At 40.7% G+C, this 20,286-nt stretch overlaps 1 protein-coding gene across 1 annotated transcript in view; it reads left to right on the forward strand.

The window, feature by feature from the left end:
* The first annotated feature begins 3,849 nt into the window (after positions 1 to 3,849).
* TRIM66 (tripartite motif containing 66) overlaps positions 3,850 to 20,286 on the forward strand; it is a 42,782-nt gene continuing 26,345 nt past the window's right edge. The window contains exons 1-3 of the mRNA XM_058807166.1: positions 3,850 to 3,916; positions 12,872 to 12,975; positions 16,683 to 16,830. Of these exons, the coding sequence (XP_058663149.1) occupies positions 3,895 to 3,916; positions 12,872 to 12,975; positions 16,683 to 16,830 (274 nt within the window). The 5' untranslated portion in view covers positions 3,850 to 3,894. The remainder of the gene's footprint in view (positions 3,917 to 12,871; positions 12,976 to 16,682; positions 16,831 to 20,286) is intronic.

Consider the following 20,286-nt stretch of genomic DNA (forward strand, 5'->3'; position numbering starts at 1 on the left):
GGGTCTGATGCCCTGGCTGTTGCACAAGTGTCAATTGACGGTGCTTGAGCTGATCTGCATCATGACCTTCCCTAGCACCAAGGTCAGGTTTGTAATTCCCTGGATTCACTTTCTGGGCTTTGTAGCTCATTGCATTCATCAGCCCTCTCCTCCAGCTGCCTGACTACTGCTATGCATACTTGCCTCAGAACTAAATTTGAAACACATTTTTTCTACTTTTACTCTTTCCCTTCCTATGAAAAAGCTTCTATTCAGTTTTGCATGTTGTTCAAAAGGCCTAAATTGAGATTTACAGTAGCCTGCTTCTGCTCATCCTGCCCCAGCTTTGGCTTGTGAGGTGACAGAGCATTTCCCAGTATCAGGCTTTGTTTGCACTGGCTCTCTGTGCATGGATGCTTTGGGCTGTGGTTTCTCTGTGTCAACATTGTGGTAGTTTCAGACCTCAGCGTCCTACTGCAGACATGACATATTTTTGTAGGTGCAGCTTTGTCTTAGCAACAGGAGCTGCAAGAAATGACAGAGATGAGATGAGGTGAGGTGAGAGGCTGTGCTGCTTCGGTGACACTTGCCCCTGATAGATGGTTGATAAAGATGCACTGTAAAAGGTGAGTTTGTGTAATAGGCACTGATAAAATGTTAATTAAACCACAGGTACAGCTCATCTCCAAAGGGCCCTCAGGTTTTTGGAATTGGAGTCTGAAGTTTTAGTGGTAGGTTTGAATTTATCTAAGGAATTTGTTGGTCAAGTTGGTGGGTATCTACCTAGTTGAATGGGTCTTGGGTATGAAATAGGATGCAGACTTTAACATAGGGTCCATTTTTCTTCTAAATATTTTAAATATTGAAGACTTCAGGATACAATGCTTTAAAAAACTACTGGTTGTTAATTTCTGAGACATTCATAAATTTTTTTGCATTGCAGAATAAAATCCCAAATTCAGATCTGTTTACTAACCATTTCCACTGGAATCTACCAGAAGACAGAATCCCTCAGGAGAAGAGATAGCCCTAAGATTAGAGCTGCTGCTCTTCTGTGCTGGGGAAATCTGGAGATTGAATCTCATTCCTGTAGCTTCAGTTCCATCCTGCTGGTAGCAGGGCCACCATGCCAGGGCCATCAGCAGCTCCATGGGACTCTGGTGCCAGGGGGCTGGATCAGCTGGAAGGGTGGCTCCAGAGGAAATGAGGCTTCATCTGCTTTCTCTCCTCTGATACAACTTGCAGGAGTTGCTCTTTGCAGTCTGTATCTGATCAACATCTCTGACAATCTCAGAGCTGAGGATGAAACATGAACTGCAAAACTCTCAGTTGACCCTGGGGAGCTTAGGCTGCTGGGAGGAGCACTGGGAAGCTCAGGTTTGGTCTATAATCTGATCTGTGGTTGTCCTAATAGCTAAAATTTGATTACTGCAAAGTACTTTTTCTATAAAGAAGATTGTCAGAAGATGCTGTACATTTTTCAAAGCAGCTTTCTAAGATGCATTGCTGAAATGATGGACTTGTGGGTACTATTTTCTTTACATGAAAACTGTAAAATATTTGAGAGAAATTGTAAAAGCAGCCAGAGAATCTCATAATTTTAATTGCACAGTTTCAGTGCTTCTAGCAGGAAGTGTACAGCGTGTGACAATTCAGCTTTGTAAAGAGATCAATAGAACAGATTAGTTCAGTTTCTACAGAAGTTGCAAATACTAGAGAGATAGTGGGATCATGGTTTGTAAGCCTTAAACCACTCTTTCCTGCACAACAATCTGCAAAGATATTCTCCTCTGTAAAGCAGGTATGTGATTTTCAGCTGCAAGGAGCTTTTTTTTTCCACAGGGCCACATGAATGTTTATTTGATCGTGCATCCCGTGTTGCCCTCTGCTTTGCACTTGAAAGATCGAGTGTTTTGTGAGGTGCAGGGCTTGCCATGAGCCATTTTGTGACTCTCCATGTTTTCAGGGCCACACTTGAGCCAGCGGGGATGGAGGCCCTGGATCTGTTGTGGAATTGTTTGGTGTGCAAATGGGAGCTGCGGAGGAGGGAGCCCAGGATGCTGCCCTGCCTGCACTCCTTCTGCAAGGAATGCCTGCCAGGTTTGATCCAAGGATACAGCTGTGTTCCCACCGAGTATGAAGTTCTCTATGAAGGTAATGCTTAAAAACCTCTGGCTTATGCTCTTTGCAATGCAGTGTTATAAAAAGAGATGCACTGAGAAGCACTTTTTGAAGCCTATTCTTCTACAGCAATACTTTAAATTGATAAATTGGGAGAGAAGATATTTGTGTGAGCAGAAAGTGGATAGGGAGCAAGCCACCTTTGTCATGTTTTTCATCCAACAGCAGTGTTTTGAAAAGAAATAACATAGTTAGGCAGCATTTTAACATTTTTTTTCAGAATGGGCTGAATGTTTCACTTACCAAGCTGACATTATCAATATTTGATTTTCTTAGCTTAATAAAATGAATAAATGCTACAAGATAGCTTCTAGAGCAAATTTTTTTTGCAATCATTTTGACATGCTGGACCTTTCTGTGGTTCTGGTTGCGGTGATAGTTTTGCTCTTCCTTCAGTGCCTCCCCACCAACAACACAAAACCACCCAGTTCTTCTGTTTCTATGAGAGGTAATAATTATTGTTATTACATGTGTGTATTCTGGTGCACTGAAACTCTTGTTGTGAGTGTTGTTTACCTTAGCCCTTGTGGCTGTAACTCACCCTAACAAGCTGAGTAAACTAGTGAGGACAAGAAGCATTTTTTGGCTGTGCCTTTTGAAATCTTGGACAGATCTCAGTCGTGATGTCAATAGAAGATGTGTAACTTTTTTTTGGAATAAAACCTCGATAGTAATTTTACTGAAAGTGTCTTAATTGCTGTGGGGAAGCATTCCAGACTCATTACTAATTTGTAAGATGAGCAAAGGCATGTAGATAACTTGTGTTTTCACAGGCTTTGAACTTTAGTTGAGTAGGAGGCATCATTTGTTGTCTCTTCTGTAGCAGATTTTAGAAACATGTAGGAAGAGAAGACACCTTCCCTGAGGTGAGGGTGATCAGAACTGATGAGATGACATAAACCAGACTAGCTCAGGTTTGAGAACAAATGGAATCAGTGTTCAGAGGTCACTGTTGGAAGGCTGGCACAACACAAAACCTAAAGGAAAAGCAAAGGAAAAAGGCTGTTCATGTGTAGGGTACAGGGGAAAAGATGTGAAAGTGGGAGTAGGATAGAAAGAGAACAAGGCAGTCATTGCAAGTAATGCCTCCTTAAAAATTTTAATGCTTGGTCATAGTAGGTCTAAAGTCTGAGGGACCTCTCTGTAATAAAATACTGTTGAAAAAAGCACTCCATTAATTTTTATGTATCCTCATTTGACATCTCAGCCATTTCTCTCCTCCTCCTTTCTGCTCACCAAGTGGAAAGGTGAATTTCTGCCACTTGCTTATCTTGGATGAAGTGCAGCTACAGGTTCTAGTGAGTTGTTAAAATGTTGGATATTTCTTTAAGGTGGATCATGAATTGTTTGTGTATAGCAACATGAAATAAATACTAGTTTATTTCTGTATTCCTGAAGTTTCTCTGTTTACTTCTTCATTCTTGTGTAGATAGGGAACTTCTGTGGGAAAAAGCAAGACTGGAGACAAGAAATAATTAACAGTGATGACCCAGTAATGAAATGAGACACCAGGTGCAGAGACTCAGTTAATCTATGAGCAAGGAAAGCAGCAAAACCAAAACACCTGTGTCTCTTAATTAAGCCAATGACTGAAACTGCAGCCCCCACAGGTCAGGCAGGATAAATTTGTAAACTCTTTGGATGGCATGATGTAAAGTGTTGCTTACCTGCACTGATTGCTGAGTTATGGACAGTACAAGTCCAGTTTCCAGTGTCAACTTTGAGTTTGATCCTATGCAGGTGCCAGTGGTAAAGGGTAAGTGCAAGTGCTAAACCATTGTAGCTGAGTAAATGTAAAATATTGCCTGTAAGAAAAATGTGTTCCTTGTTCACTATGAATTCCTCAAGCAAAATGTAAGAGTGGAAAAAATGAATGTATTTGCAAGTGAAGTTATTCTGGCATTTGTCACAAAAAGAATATTTGAATGTGCAGGTTTCTGTAGGCTTTACTACAAGTAGGGCTCTGCTAACATAGAACACTTCTCTAGTTTGTTGTTTTGTAATGAAGTTGGGAGTAAATGGCCCTGACATTTGATGGGGCTTAGTGTTAAAACTTTTATTCCTGTGTGTGTTTGAGGTGACTCCTGAATAAGAGCCCTGAGGTAGCAGCCAGAGCTTCTATGGAAAAGCTGCATAGCCACCAGAATTTATCCAAACTGTGAGAACTGAGAGTTTGGGAGTAATTTGAGTGGAAAAAGGATGTTATCTTTGTGAGCTTGGCTCCTACACAGGCTTTTTCTGTGAAGGGAACTTTGAGCTTCTCAGTTGTTCTTTTATAGTTCTTATTTTTGTTTGTCTTTTCTTTTTTGTTTTTTTTTTTTGGCTGATTTTTTTGTTTGGGTTGTTTTGTTTTTTGCAGGCCAATGTTGCTTTCCTATTTTTATTCCTTGTCTTCCTGTAACAGAGGATCCACATCCTCCTCCTCTACAGATTTCCATGTTATGTATTTCCAGTCTGTTTACTGCATGGGTAAAATAGTAATTTTCAAGAGAGGGCTTGAGTAAGGATAAGAGAACGTTCTCACGTCTCTTGAGAGGGAAGTGTCTCAGATTAGGACTTTCCCAGCACCACCTGTGTGCGTTGCCACTCTTGGTACAACGTTGGTTCTTGCTTCCTTGGGTCTGCCTCTTTCTCATTAAGTTCTAAATACATTCCAAACCAGATTCATCCAGGTTCCTGTCTTTATCCCTTCTCTCCGAACTGGAGGTGGATGCCAAAATAAATTACCCCACATTTGCAAACCTTCCTCTCTGTAAGATGTTCAGTGATATAAGTTCATTTAGTGCTTTAAATATCACCAACATGTTCATTCCAGAAGTAGTCAAATGAGGCCCAGTGGTGGTGCATTGTTGGGAGAAGTTTATGTTTTTGCCAGATTGTCTCAGCTAAAGGGTTTATTGGGATTTTTTTTCCTTAAGGAAAAGAAAAATCACAGGTAATTGCTGCTCAATCACAGTTAGAACCCCTGAGAACAAGGCAGATCAAAAAAGATGTACTGAAACACCTTATGGAATTCTGCTAGCTGATACAAGCCCTGGAATTCTTAACATTTTGTAACCAAATTGGGTAATTAGCCTAACCTGTAATGTTAAAGGCTATTAGTAATTTTTCAGCTTTGTGATGTGGTGGATTTAATTGTATGATGTTTTTGTATTGCACTTGTGTGTTGAGCTATTACTTTCTGCAATTTCATTTAAAAAATGTTCTTTGCCCTGTTGTACTTCTCGAAGTTGGATGACAAAAATCCTGGAAAATGGCTGCATAATTTCTGCCCATATTTTCTGCATAACTCAAAAACTGTCCATGCTTGTTGTGTTCACTTAATGCCAAGAAATGTGGTAGGGTCATGTATTAGAGAAATGCAAACAAATTGGGGAAAACCAAGAGAAAACCAAAGTTTTGAAGAGAGACAATGTGGATTCAAGTATTGACAGATGTCCACTTGCTGCATTTTATTATTTCCTGCTGAAAGTAACCAGTTTTCTTCAGCTTGTGAGGTAGGAGATATAATTATATATAGTTTTATCTATATATAAATTATATATCTAAAACTGTGGATCCTTAACTGTGAACACTTGTTAGTGAGGCACATCCAAAACTTAGCAAGGTATTGGTCAGAGAGATCTTCAGGGCGTTTATTTAAGGAAAATTACTGAGTTCTATGACTGCTTTGGCTCTGGGCTCATTTTCAGTATGAAGTTTTGGCACAGGAATTGTGAAGCACTGGCTTCAGGAGACTCCAGGTGTCAACACACAGTGCCTTAGCTTGTATTCAGCCTGTATTTAAATAATAAAAAAATAAACAGATGAACGACAGGCCATCTACAGAGTTCTGTAAGCCACAATTTAGTTCACAGTGATGCAGTTTAGCTGCCTTGGTGGAGCTGTGGCATCTCCAGGATACCCAGTGGCCTTGTTTTGGTGCACTCATTGAAGGCAGGTGATGCAATGCAATGATCTGTTCATCCTGAAGGAGAGCAGCCTTTTGCTTTAATTAGAGCCACTCAGAACCAAGGGCATGTTTTACCTCTAAAGGGGGAGTAGAAAGATTATTTTGAAGAGAGAAACTGTTCATAATGTATATATTTAGTAACTTAAAGTGGGTTTAAAGTTGGTCAGCCCTTTGCACTGTGCTGTTTGGCTGCCAGACCCAAAAGGCCAATGAAACTTTGAGGGGTTTAGCTATACAAATATGGAACTGTGGAGTGGGAGGTTGTCTTCAGAGCTGTTTCCTATAACCTATAATTGGGTCTCCAAGGAAATGTAAATTATGCCTGCAGCTTGAGGTGTAGTTAATGCTTGCTGAGAATAATTATTCTGATGGTTGTTGGAGGAAAAAGAGCAGAGGAGTAGGTGCAACATGTGGACAGCAAGTACAAATGTGGTGTGTGTGGCAGCTCCACTGTTTGTTCCTTTATGCTAATTGATCCTCGTGATAATCATAAGTAAATTATCTGCATTGATTTATTTCTGAGGCAGCCAGCTTGAGGGGTCTTTCTATTTAACCCTGAGCAGGCTGGAAGACCTTGAAACAAAATTGAGCTGTGGCTTTTGATATACTTGGTGTCAGTGGGTGGTGGAGAGATTATAGTTGGCACTTCAGAGATGATTTCTGTAAATCATCCACAGCTCTGTCCCTTAGAAATTAGATTACTGCTGTATAGGTGGAGTAAAAACCTTGACACTATTCAGAAGTTCTAGTTCTTTATTTGTACTTTAACAAAGGGACACTCTAAATGTTATTATTGCTGGGCCCAATGCATTGTGGAGCTTCCATTTACAAAGCGCTGTGGGATGTGAGAGATCCGAGCTGGGGAAGAGAACAAGAAACCTTGTTCTTTTCCTGAAGCTGATTTTGGATATCCCAGGTGTGGAGTTGGAGTGTCCAGACTGGGCATCTGTGCCTGACTAATGGATCCACTGCCTCTGAAATTCCATTTCTCCCCAGTCCTCTGTTGAGTTACTCTGGCTGAAGGGAGTGTGAGAGTGGAAATAAACCTGGTGGCTGCTGGAAAAGGGCTGCAAACTGATTCCTCCAGGAAAACACCTGCTGCTAAAGCTTTCCAGGGCTCAGAGGTGACTGTGCATAAACACAGCCAGAGTTACACATCTCTCTGGTGCTGGTGCCTTTTGTGGTGATGCCTGCACATAAACACAGCCAGAGTTACATATCTCTCTGGTGCTGGTGCCTTTTGTGGTGATGCTCGGGTGCCCAGGGCTGCAGGGGATGGGGCTGAAAGCAGCAGTGGGCCCTGGAAGGATTCAGATTTAGGGCTGTTCCTCCACATCCCCTTGTGCTGATGCTTTGTAGGAGTCTCTTCAGTACAGTGTGGTCTCCAGAGATTCTTCAGTAGCTGATAGCTCAAATACACTGAGAATATCTTCTATGTGGTTTAACCTGCATATAACTCTGAAGTAGGGCTTTATTCTGTGTATCACAATGAAACGGGGCTTAAATCCAGCATTAGGATCCTTGCTAGCCTTTCTAAACTCATGGCCATCTCTTTAGCAGCAAAATGGGATGTCATAAATAACAATTTCAAGTGCTGAACACAGCAGGAGGCACTGAACTTCTAAAAGATAATTTATGCAAATGCTCCTACCTCCTTCCTACCAGTTTATTTCCATGCAAAAATAGAATGTGTCAACATCTCTGTCAGCTTTTTGCTACTTCTGGAGGATTTGGCATCAACACTGGCCTCCCTTTAGGCACCACAATTGTACCTGATCTGCTAACATGTAAACTGTTGTTGGAGTCCTGCAATTCCTTGCTGAGTTGCCTTTCAGAGCCAGAAATTGCATCATTCTCCTACTTACAAACACTGAGTCTCCAGGGCTTCTGAGCACTCTTCCCTTCACCCACAGAGCTCTAATAATGATATATTTAAATGAGCTGTCTGCAAAGTGCAGGTTCTTAAAACAGATGAGCAGAGTTGTTTGGAGGCACTGGCAAGGTAGGAAGGCAAGGAAAATATTGAGGTTATGGTCTGCAAAAGGTGCAGTGGGAGTGAATGGCACTGAGACCTGCAGCTGCCTGGACCGGGAAAAGCTCCTCTCTTCCCTTCTGCTCCAGTCTGAGGATTGAGCGAAGACCCAGGCAAGGAGGGAAATTCTTGCTGTTCATTTTGACTGTGGGATTTTTATTTGGGAAAAATGCAACCAAGACAACTTTCAGAGGCCTGAATGAATGCTAGAGGAAAGGGAAAGGAAGAAGGCAAGAGGGGAAAAACCTCTGCACCCTGCAGTGACTCAGTGCACCTTTCTTCCCTGCTGCCTGGCCAGAATTCCTGGCCAAAGGAGAGGGAGCAGCTCCAGAGAGGAGCAGTGACTTCAGTGTGCACTGCCTGATCCCAGGGAATTCCTGTGTGTGCAGTTCCCACCACCCAACCATCCCCAAAAACAGGTGATTCTGTGGGTGCCTCTTTATCCAGAGCACAGGTAAGGGAAATTTCCAGGAAATTGTGCCTTGGTGGTTTGCACTCTGAGCACAAGCACAGCAGGATGCTGCTTGTAAATATGGATGGGATTACTTGCTTAATTTCAGCTTAATTGCTCCACAGTTCATTTTGGATTGTGTTTATTATGCCAAGCCAACTTTTGATTCTTTGGGGAATTCATATTGAAAAAGATTGGGCATTTCTGTAGAGTACAGGTTTTCATTAAGGGCAAAAGGTATCAAATAAACCCAATTAGCTGAATAAGTGTGATCTCCAAAGCCACCATGCTCAGCCAATCCCTCTTCTAACAGGATGCAAATTTGTCTCCTGTGCTTTTATTAAAGTTTTAGCTATAGGATTCAGTATTAGGTGGTTTTGATTAGCCCACCTGTTAGTAGGAAATGACTTCCAATACTCTATTGCTGTGCTGTCCCCATTATTTTTCCTCATAACTACTCTTTTTTTTTTTTTTTTAAATTAGGTTGATGGCTCTGCATGCCTTCTGTTCATCCCAAGGGAATTTTAGATTTGAAATCATTATAATGGATATTTGAGACACACTCTGACATTTACTCAATCTAAGCTGTGTTTGGTGGTCTAAAACAAAGCTCTGACCTGCGCAAATTGCTCCATGTGTATCTCTGGAACAACACTGATTTTAGCAGCAAAACTTGGATCTAAAACCTGGGATAAAATTGTGCTGTGCATCCAGGGTATCACTTTTTACTCACTAGTAATGTTATTTACCTTCAAATTGTTGATTGTGTTTCTCAGTACATATATAAGGGAGGCTTTTGTGCGGAACTGAAATCCATGCATGATTTATGTTTTCTAAGCATGAAAATTATTGAAGTTGTTTTTTTTAATTTAAAAACACTATAAAGATTGTCTTGCTCATTATCAAACTAAATGCATTCTAATAATGCTGTATTCTACCCTTCACTGGTTTGTAACAAATTAGCAGAATTTAAAGCTCACATGAACATGCCTGAGGCCATGAGCATTCCATGAAGTATCATTCAATTGGTTTAATTTGATTTAACATTCTACACTAAAAGAATAGTGTTGGAACATAATTAAATAGTTAAGGGAATAAATCACATGGGACTCCATTTTCTTCACGGTGGAAAAAGGCAATTCTTTATTCACAGAACTCCTTTTATACAGTTTTACAGACCTCGGGTGTGACTCCAATTGGTCAGTAGCTTTCTTGCCAGTTTCTTTATTGGTTAGTAACAAGTTATTATCCTGTATTGATTGGTCACTCAATCCCCAGGGTGTATGTGCAGGAAAGGTTGTTTGTGATAGATAGAAAAAGGAAAACTATCTAACAGTGTAAAAACAGTTTATAAAGGCGCTGGTTGTTTTTCGCCCAGGAGTAGATTGTTGTGCTAACAAACCGCTCACACCAGGATTGCTTTCACATGGGAACTTGCAAACTGCTAGCTTGACTTAGAAGAAATGACAGCCTAACAGATTTTTGAGGCCTTTTTCTTATAATTTTTCCACTTTACTGCAACAAATAGTGACTTCAATAGTAACCTTTTTTTACCTTGTGTACTGTGTGATAGAAGCTGTCCTTGCTGGGACAAAGCCTTGTGCCTGTTTTGCCAGTCAGCAGCTGCTCCCAGAAGTGTTCTGTGCATGCTCACCCATAAATGAGAGAGAAACTGAGAGAGTCCTGCCTTTCCTACTCCAGGAAAGCACCTGTTGGCCATTTCCCTCTTGCTGCATTTGCAGGGTGTTCTGTGGCCTCTTGATGGAGACTTTCTCTCACTGTTTGCCAGATCAAGAGCTGGCAATGCTGTTGGGGGAGAAAGAAATTTGTTCCAATCCCCAAGGGCTCCAGGTGGCTCTGTGAAGTCAGGAGCTGGTTTCTCTTGACTGCTCTGAGAATTTGGAGCACATCCCATGAGACTTACTTGGGAAGCTGCTTGCAGAGTGGGTGTCTTGCTTCCTGGCTTATCAATCAGATAATGTGTCTGTCTTTTTATTCCTGCTGCTGTTCCAGCTGTGCCACTTCTACAGGGCTGGCAAGAAAGCTTGAGGAGCATTTCAGCTCCCAGGAATTGGTGCTGCAATTCACCAGTGCATGTTGTAAGCATCATTTACGAGGAGGAGGAGGCAGTGTCAGTGCAACACAACTTGCCTGGCCTCCTCCTGCTTTTGCATGTCTCCAGAGAGCAGAGCTGCTAGCAGGCACCTGACAGGCTCCTGCCCTGTCATTTGGGAAAGCATGGAGAGGTTTCAGTGCCACCAATATATGAGAATTGTGTTGTGCTAGGGTGTAACACGTGAAAATGTGATTAGCTACAAAATTGTAGGTAATTCAGATATTTTTTCAGCTTCAGTCCCTTATAGGAAGGATGCAAAGTAGAGGAACTGCTAAAAAGAGCTCTTCAGCTTTCTGCCACTGTGGGCATCTTTATCAGATAATTTTTTAGCACCTTTGTAACTCCTGCCAGCAAACAGCCTTTAACAAGGCTCAGTTTACATGCCGGATGAGCAGAGCACTGGAAATTGCCTGCGCTGCCCTTTCCCCTGGGGTGACTTGTGGCCGAGTGGCACAGCCACCTGCGGGCACCGCCTGCTCCTTCTCGTGCCTGCATGACCTCCCAGGGCTGTGTGAAATGCACAGCAGAATGAACAGTTTGGGTGGATTGTGGTCTGCTGCTTGGGCGCCCAAACCACAGCGCTGCTGTAAATGCAACCTTGGAAAATGCAAAGCAATTATGATTTTAGTTTTGTACAAGATTTAGGCTAAAAAAGACCTAAACCTCATGGAAGTGGTTCTTAGGGATACTCTTAAAAGGTGTTCCAGAACTCAGAGTTTCCTCAAAGCATTTGTGAATGGAGGTGAACGTGTTCTGACATCTGAGTAGTGCTTTTGCCAGAAGCAGAAATGTTGGGATGCTTTGGGGTCTGTGTGTCCCTGTCAATGTGGAATGCTGCTGTTAAAGCTCCAGCAGCCCAGCTCTGAAACTGAGGACATTCAGAATTAGCATCCTGCCCATGGGCAGGGACTGCAGGAGCCATTCCCAAGGGACAGGCAATGCCAAGCACCTGGAAAACAGGAGAGGCTCTGATAATGGTGTAATGTGAGGAGTAATAGAGAGCTTAAGGTTTAATTAACTTACAGGCCACTCTCCATGTGCACAGACAATTTTGAGTCAAGGAAAAAAAGCACATGGAACAGTAGAATGTTATTGATCTTGCTTTAAAACCTTATTTTATGTAAGTTTAAACCATCTAGTAATTGAAAATACTGTTGTTAGTTATCATAAAGAGATGACTTGGCAAAGTGAGCATAGCATGGAAATTCTGTTTTTAAAAGAATGTAAAAAAATTGGATTAAAAAAAAGATGCACCTTGTTAAGGTGAAATAGACTGACACACCACCACCCTCTCTAAAGGACTGTTTTCACACATACAGTAGTTTGCAGGAGTGTGGCCAGGAAAATGCAGTGTCCTTTGACAAAAAACCCCAAACCAACAGAGCCAAACACAGTAGAGCTCCTAGGCCAAGAAGTCAAGGAATGAATATCAGAGGTGCAACAATGCAGGTGTGCAGTTATGGACACCTGCTTGAACTCTTGGTTCCCAGCCCAGGCAGACATTGAGATTCACCCCAGTTGTGCTCAGTTATTAATGAGGATGGAGCCAAGTTCTGCTGCTCACTTTGCTTTGAGGGAGATCATGTTTTGCCACCTCTGGATTTACTATAATAATTTTCCTTATGAACTTTATAAAATGATTTTTCTTTTTTCTGACTAGCTGCTTCTGCCAGCAGCACATTACTCCTCCATCACTTCACCTGGATTGCATCCTGTGCTGTAAAACTGGTATTAAGGAGTTTCTGTTCTGTCCTTGGGTACACCTCTGGGTGGGTAAAGTTGTTCCAGAATCACAGAAAATCTCAGAAAGCACAAGTAGATCTGTAACAAGAGGGTACAGTCTAAAGTGCAGCTCAGTTTTAATCATCTCCAAGCCCAGTGAGAATTTGGACATGCAGATATCATCAATAAGCACGGAAATGAGTCAACTGAAATATGGTGTTTTTCCAGGAGTTTTGTTGCCTTGTTTTTATTTTCTGTATGTTGAACCAGGTCTAGCCACTTAGGGCTTGAAGGATGCCTCAGTTTCCTGGAACTGCCCATGTGATCCAAAAAAGCCACAATACTGAAGTGTGGTTTATAGCATTTCCTGGTTCGCATGGCTGGTATGCATTGCTTTATTTCTGGTGGTTTCTTTTTTCTTTTTTTTTTTACCTTCAGGTATCCTTTCCTGCCCTGTGTGCAAGCAGACCTGCTTTGCAAGGGATGTAGTTGAGAATTTCTTCCTCAAGGACTTTCCAGTTGGTGATTCAGCTATGGCAAAGGTAAGTGAAAGCCACCAAGTTGTGGCTTGTTGAAACACTGCCAGATGAGCACTGAAAGCAGAGAAAACCTTGTTTTAAACAATGAAGATTCTCTGATAGTTTGCTTATGCAGCACTGTAATTACTTCATTACCAGAGATGGACACACTGCCTTCATAGTAATTTTAAAACTTTAGTTGAAGAATGAGTTTTACTCTTTGTATTTTAAATAGTCCACTATTAGTATTGATACTAATCTATCTGTGATAATCAACATATTAGGAAGGTACTGAATGTCTTGGATTCCTCATTGTCCTCTTAGCTCCCAAAGTAAGCAGTCATAGAATTGTTGGTATTAGAAGGGATCTTTGGAGGTCATCCAGTCCAACTCCTCACCAAGGCAGGGTCACAGGAGCAGTGACCCAGGAACACATTCAGGTGGGATTCAATGCGTCCAGAGAGGGAGACTCCATGAACTCCCTGGAACAGCTGTTCCAGTGCTCTGACACCCTCAGTGTAAAGGGTGACACACCTTCAGCTGAGATGGAACTCCCTGTGTTTTAGTTTATGGTCATTGCTCCTCATCCTGTCCCTGGGCACCACTGAAAAGTGACTGGCACCATGCTCTTAGCCTTCCTTTGAGATATTTATAAGCATTAATGAGATCCCTCTCAGCCTTCTCTCAGCTAACCAGGCCCAGCTCCTGCAGCCTCTCCTCACTGGAGAGATGTTCCAGCCCCCTCACATCCCCTTTGAGGCCTCTGCTGGATCCTCTCCAGTATCTCCTTGTCTCTCTTGAGTTGTGGAGACCAGAACTGAGGAGAATGCTCTGGATGTGGCCTCTCTGGACAGCTCCAGAGGGACAATCTCCCTCTCTACCTGCTAACCAGAGCAGCTGAGTCTTGGCTAAATTGTTACACCAGCATCACCCCTAAGGTCATGTGAGCAGTTAGAATTTTCTGATTGTCTGTTTTAATGATACAAAAGTCACATCATATTGCAGTTTCCCACTGGGGAATGGATTCAAAGGGTGGTATTGGGTTACAACTTTGGCATTGTATATAGATGGATTTAACTTCAATTAAATACCCAGTGAACAGGCAGGGCTATTCTCACAGCTTTGTAGTTGCCACTAGTTTGGGTGGAGAGGAGGAACAGAGAAAGTTGGGTGTTCTTAAAGAGTAAAGAATGTGTAATCTGATCCACAGTGTTCTGGGGACATAAAAATAATTAAAACAAGCAAACTGTATTGACATCTTCAGGTGTACATTGCTTGCAGAGTGCAACCGAAGTTGATCTGAAACAGAAGGGGTGTATTAACATGCACTCTCCAAAGAGAGGAGGAAAATTCAGAAGATACTGCTGACTTTTTAAAATGCACTTATTATACTGGGATTTCTTAATTACTGTGACTTGCATAATTTACTTTTCAATGAGAATTTGTGTAAAAAGGAAATCAGATGAGAATATCTAATGTCTTCAAAAGCATTAGATTATTTTTTCAAGCCATCCTTAAAAGAAGGATTTTCTACTCTGTAATCCCTCAGGAGTCCTAAGAGCAGTTCAGTAATGCAGATTTCTCACTGGAGCACAGGAGTACCCTAGAGCAAATGTGAACCTTCACAGTTTTCAGCTTCCTTTTCATTAAGTCAAATCATGTAGCTTTGCTTGCTTTCTGTCTTTAACCACCCCCACCACACTCCAAATGAAAGCCACAATTTCACCACCAGTGACACCAAAAGGAGAAGCACCTGATCATCCACCTGAGGCACATCTGAGCTGCCATCATCGTCTTAATTTGTCTTTTGTGTTCGAGTGGGTGTCTGTCAAGGTTTGTAACAAAGTGTTTGGAAGCAGCAAGGTGTCTCTGAGTGTGTGAGAGAGTGGAGCATGAATGATAGGATGTGCTACGTGCCAGCAGCAGCACTTTCAGAAATACACAGTTCAGAGTCTCCTGCCCAAAATCCCATTTCCACATCGTAAATAATGCAGCTCTGGGAACACTCTGCACCTTAAAAGTGATGTTAACACAGTGCAGTGTCAATACACATTCCAGTCAGGCTGGCAGCTGAACTGCTGCAGGTGAACCTGTGCTTAAGCAGTTCTGGTGATGGCACAGAAGGCAGAGCATCCTCAGCTTTTTCCTGAGCTGGACCTAGGTGGGTACATTTGAGACAAGTCACTTCTTTTCATATAATAATCTTTATTTCCCAAATTAAATATTCTTGTGTTTTGGTTATATACGTTTTATTAAGCTTTTTGATTTAAATTACTGTATGTACCTTTTGGAAAACATTGCTGATAAGAAAACGGCTAAAATAACATTGGCTTGCACAAACAATTCCCTCTCTAAACAGTTAAACACTTTTAAAACTTTGCTTCGTTGTCTTATTGTCAAGAATTCCCCAATCTGTTTGTGAATGAGTATTTAGAAACTCTTCAGTAATGGTTTGATAAGAGACCTGTTGTGAAATGCCAGACCCATGGAAGGGAATGATAAAATTTAAATTAACTTTAGCAAAACAAAAATTTTTCGTCCTGTGCTGAAGTGAGTTAGAGTTTGACTCACTTGTGTCACGGAATTTAGGTGGATATGGATTTTCCGCGAAGTGTTAAAGCTGTGATTTAAAACTGAGACAACCAGCTCAGAGCTGCAGTAGTTCTTCCTTCAGACATTCTAATTCCTGAGCCACCATGAGCAGAAACCCTTCCCAAGTTCACCAGAACTTGCATCAGGGGTTATGAGCTGGGCACAGGCTGCTGTGTCCTGCTCTTCATGTTCACATCAAATAGCTGGGATGCAAATTTTTCAACTCCCAGCTGAATTGAAGATCAGCTGATGCCCAGCAGAAAGGACCCCATAGGAAGTGATTTTCCCCTCTATTCCTATTTGCTTGAGTAGCCCTGAGCAGAAGCAATATTGAGGAGATTTGTGTGTGTGTACATAGCTGTAGTAGAAATACTGTGATCTTGAGGGAAATGCTTCATTTTAATCAAGTGGTGGTAAAGCCTTGCTTTTTATGCTTTGATAAAGGTAAATTTACATCACTTTGCTCACTCTGCCCATGAGTTTTTGTGGCTGTGGTGAGACAAATACATGAATATTGGGAGTTTTTGAAACAAGGCGTTTTATACCTAAAGCAAATCCTTTTTAAAGGAATTATCATTGTAGCTGTCTTGAAATTACTCTTGAGTTCATTGTGGATATAAGATGTTGAATTACTGCCTTCATTTCTGTGCTTCTCTGTTCATTTCCCTCTGTTCATTTCCAGTGACATGTCCAGGCAGCAGGGCCTGTACAGCAAAGGACATTCCCTAAATTGTTGAATCAATAACATGTTGAATCAAGAAAATACTAATTAAGGTTTCCAGGTCTTCTCATCTTCCTGTGCCTTGTGTTTCCAGTTCACCACATGTGATATCAAGCTATAAACTAAGCTCATTTTTGGCCAGTTCTTTAGAGGACAGGAACTAAGTTTTTTAATAGTATGTGGGTGTCCCCACGTTGTTTTCTAGATTGTCTCAGCTGTAGGATGTTTTATGTATTTCTCTGAATGTTACACATTTACAACCAGACTCTTAAAATAACTTGAATTGCTTTAGTCTGTAGACAAAAAATATAAAAAAAAAATATTAAGGTCACCAATGTGCATGATAGTCTGTTGAGGACAGCAGTTTGTACAGCTGATTTGTCACGTGTGCGTTTGTAATTGCACTTTTTGTTCTTAGAGCTGCTCCATGTGCAAAGAGAAGAGACCAGCCCACAGCCTCTGCACCAGATGCAATAAGTGGTTGTGCAGCACATGCACAGAGGAGCACAGACATGGCCAGGACCTTGGAGACCATTTTCTGTCGTTGTCCCTGAAGGGCTGCACAGGTACTGGGGGCACACTGGAATTTTCTTTGTTCTTATATCAGTTATTCAGCTGCAAAGGGAGCAGTTGCAGGCTCTGTGCCACAGACAGCAGGCTCTGTATGACTCAGAAGGATATGTATGTGTCAACAAGAGATGAGGTGATTTTTCTCCAACTTTAGGGCCATTGCCACAATCAGCATTCCATGGTATTGGGAAAAAGTTTGAATATTTGTGTTTGACAGATAAGATCTTCTCTATGTGCTTTTCCAATGATGGGGCAGGGTTTGGAGAGCTACAACAGCAATGGGCCTTGCCTTTTCAGTATTTCTGTCCCAATTTGGGGAATTTCATTGAGGAAACCATGACAAAGCAATTCCTGTGCATATGGACAAGGTGTGTGAGGGAGCCACAGACAGCAAAAGGCTGTGATCACTACAGGATGTTCCTTTCAATTTGTGCTTGAGCAAACACAAATTAAGCCCACTGGCAAATATGTCTCACCCCTCTACAATGGTGATCTACAGAAAGTATTACCATATTAGTCATTATTTTCTTTACTAATAGGTCAGAAATCTGTAGCAGAGTATGCTAACCTAAACCTATATAAGCATTTTAAAACTAAAAATAAGAATTTGTGCTGTGCATTTATCCTTCTTCATAAGGAAGATGAAGGGCAGAAAAAGGAATAAAAAAAGCCCACTGATTATTTTTATTTTCCTTTAGGATTTTTCTTGTAGAAGACTTGCTATAGAAGTTTTTTTAAGTACTGGGCAGTCATATCAAGCAGATTTTGAGGCACTTGAGACAAAAATATGAATTCCTAAATAGAGTGTAAACAAAAGAAGTCCATAAGAATGTTAATAATCAAAACCACAAATTACATTTAAATTATTTTGGGGTCTTTTCTAGAGAATTGTATAAACTGGAGTCCCCCAGTTTCCCCTCACATGTCCTGATTGGATGGCCAATATGTTTTTCTTCTAGAGCTGATGACAAAATAAGGGCTGTGGTTTTGAGGCTCCAATTGTTTATAATTTCATGTCTCTTTAGCTGAGATTACCATCTCACATTGTTGACAAATACTGGTAAGAAATTATATGTGTGGCTTAGCTGTGGGTCTGTGTGTGCTCTATAAATAAAAAGATGCAGACGTATAAAAACCTGAGAGAGAACTTTAGTTTAGCACTAGATTCCCTGTGTTGAACAAAACATGAGCAAGGAACTTGGTAGTTCATATATAGACTAGTTAATAGAGAAATTATTTGGAATGTAATTGGTGCTTTTATATTGTTTTTATTATTAATGTATGTTTTATTTATTTATGACAGATATGCCTTCAGAACAGATCAAAGAAAGCAAATCCTGGGATATACCAGAACTCAGACTGTTTGTATTTTTCCCTTCTGGAAATAAACACACAGCATTGTCAGTCAGAAAGGATTTAATGTGTTTGGTGTGGGATGTTCTGAAAACAGCCTTCTTTGTGAGCTCTTGAAACTATTCAGAGGTCTTACACTTTTAAACTGTTCCATCTTTTGCCATTTCCCTTGTAAGGGCCAGATCTTCTGGCAGTGGTGGATTCCTTGGCTCAGAAATGAAGTAAAGTAGCAAAACACCCTCACCAAACACATTAAATCCTTTCCGTTTCTAGTAATTTTAACAAACTATTTCTTGAGCTTTTCTTGAGAGCAGTCTGAGTCATTGAGAATTATGGAAATGGAGGCAGAACTCTGTCAGCTGAGATTGCTTTTCCACAATTGACATCATCTGATCAGAGGAGCAGAGATTTAAAACTTTGTTAATTATTCAAGAGATCCACCTGAGATAAAGAAAATATGGGCTGTAGAAAATGGTGAATTATCAGAATTTAGGGCAGCTGAGCTTTCCCTGCTCACCAAGGAATGTTCTTTTTAAGAAGCTCAGATTGGTAGTTGTGGTTAGGTGTTTGCCTCTAGAAAAAAACAAGGTTGTGCCCTTGTTTAGTGCCTGATTTCTAAGTATTAAACTTATTTCAAAACTGAGAAATGTTGCTCTGAGCTGAGTAAAAAGTAGGTTAAGAATGCCATGGCTCAGTGGCAGTTCTCACTGATCTGTCAATTGATCCAGGGGATTACTGGTGGCAGAGGCTGTGGGTCGGTGTTGCAATTAGATAATACTGATTTTATTCTTAGTTTGCATTTGAAATCTGCCTGTCTCTTAAATCTGACATGGTATTAAAAACCCCAATGAATTCTCTGGCATGATTGCAATCACCCAAAGGCTAAAGAACTCTTCAGAGAGAGAAAAGGGAGAATCATTATATAGGATTGTAACTTCATGATATTAACTACATGGACATTAAAGACCATATCTCATTATCAGTTTGAGCTTAATATAGAAAACTTGATCTTGAGTTTACAGAAAAATAGTTTGTATGCTCTGCAGATACTGAATACTTTGAAAGGCTTTTCCAGCCCATAAACTGTCAGAAAGTTATTATGGTCTTCTTTTTTTCCCTTTTAAGATGTAAAATCTGATCACATAGGGGATGATCTTTGACATCCTCCTTGGATGTATATTGGTTGTACAACCTCGTTATGTGCTTGTCATCTGCAGGTTTTAATAAAAAGTACATATTTGCAATGTAATCAGAAAAAAAAATTTGTTGTCAAGGTGAATTCAGTTTGATCCTTTCTAGTAGAAAATATTGGAGTGGGTTAAAAAAGCCCTAATCTAATTTCCTCCTTTATTAATGCTACCTATTAGCATTTGATTCAATAATGACATAAACCAATAGAATTTCCTGAAGAGCAAAGCAGGATGCTGCAGTAAATAATTCATAACAATGTGAGCTGTGTAAGGTTGTTACATAAACTCTTGGCCTAATCTGTCACAAATTATCTTCTTGCACATTGTTAAGAAGGTGGAATGAAAGTCAATGGAACTGGAGGAAATTAATCAAACTCCTCAGAAACATTTAGAGTAGATAGCAATCTAAAAACTGGGCCATTTGACATATGTTTTTTAGAGAGTGGCATGGATTTTCTCCATATTTGCACTGTCATTATTAGCCATTAAATTTTCTTAGCCGTTGTACTTCTCTGTTGTGAATTTTACAATTTGAAAATGAAGTGGCTGAGCCAGTATAGCTTGCTGCACTCTGTGGGTCTGTGTAATTGCAATAGTTATCACTTCTGAATCTACAAAAGGCTTCATTTTGCTACAGGATGAGAGTATGGTCTCTGTCCTAGGTTGGTTTTTTAAAAAGTATATCGGTAAGTAAGAGGTTTGGTGTGGGAAAATGAAGATATTTCTTTTTACTTCATGTGAGCAAATAATGATGTATAAATTATTAATGCCTTTATATAATTTAAACTTTTATCAGTACGTGTTATCTAAGAATGCTTGTTTAACTTCTCATGTGTTGGTAAAGAGTAATGGGACAATGTCTTTGGATGCTCTGAGGAAGCACGCAAGCCCTTCTTGGGTGGTAGAGGG

This window comes from Ammospiza caudacuta, chromosome 6 (assembly GCF_027887145.1).
Source record: "Ammospiza caudacuta isolate bAmmCau1 chromosome 6, bAmmCau1.pri, whole genome shotgun sequence".
NCBI classification, from domain to species: Eukaryota; Metazoa; Chordata; class Aves; order Passeriformes; family Passerellidae; genus Ammospiza; species Ammospiza caudacuta.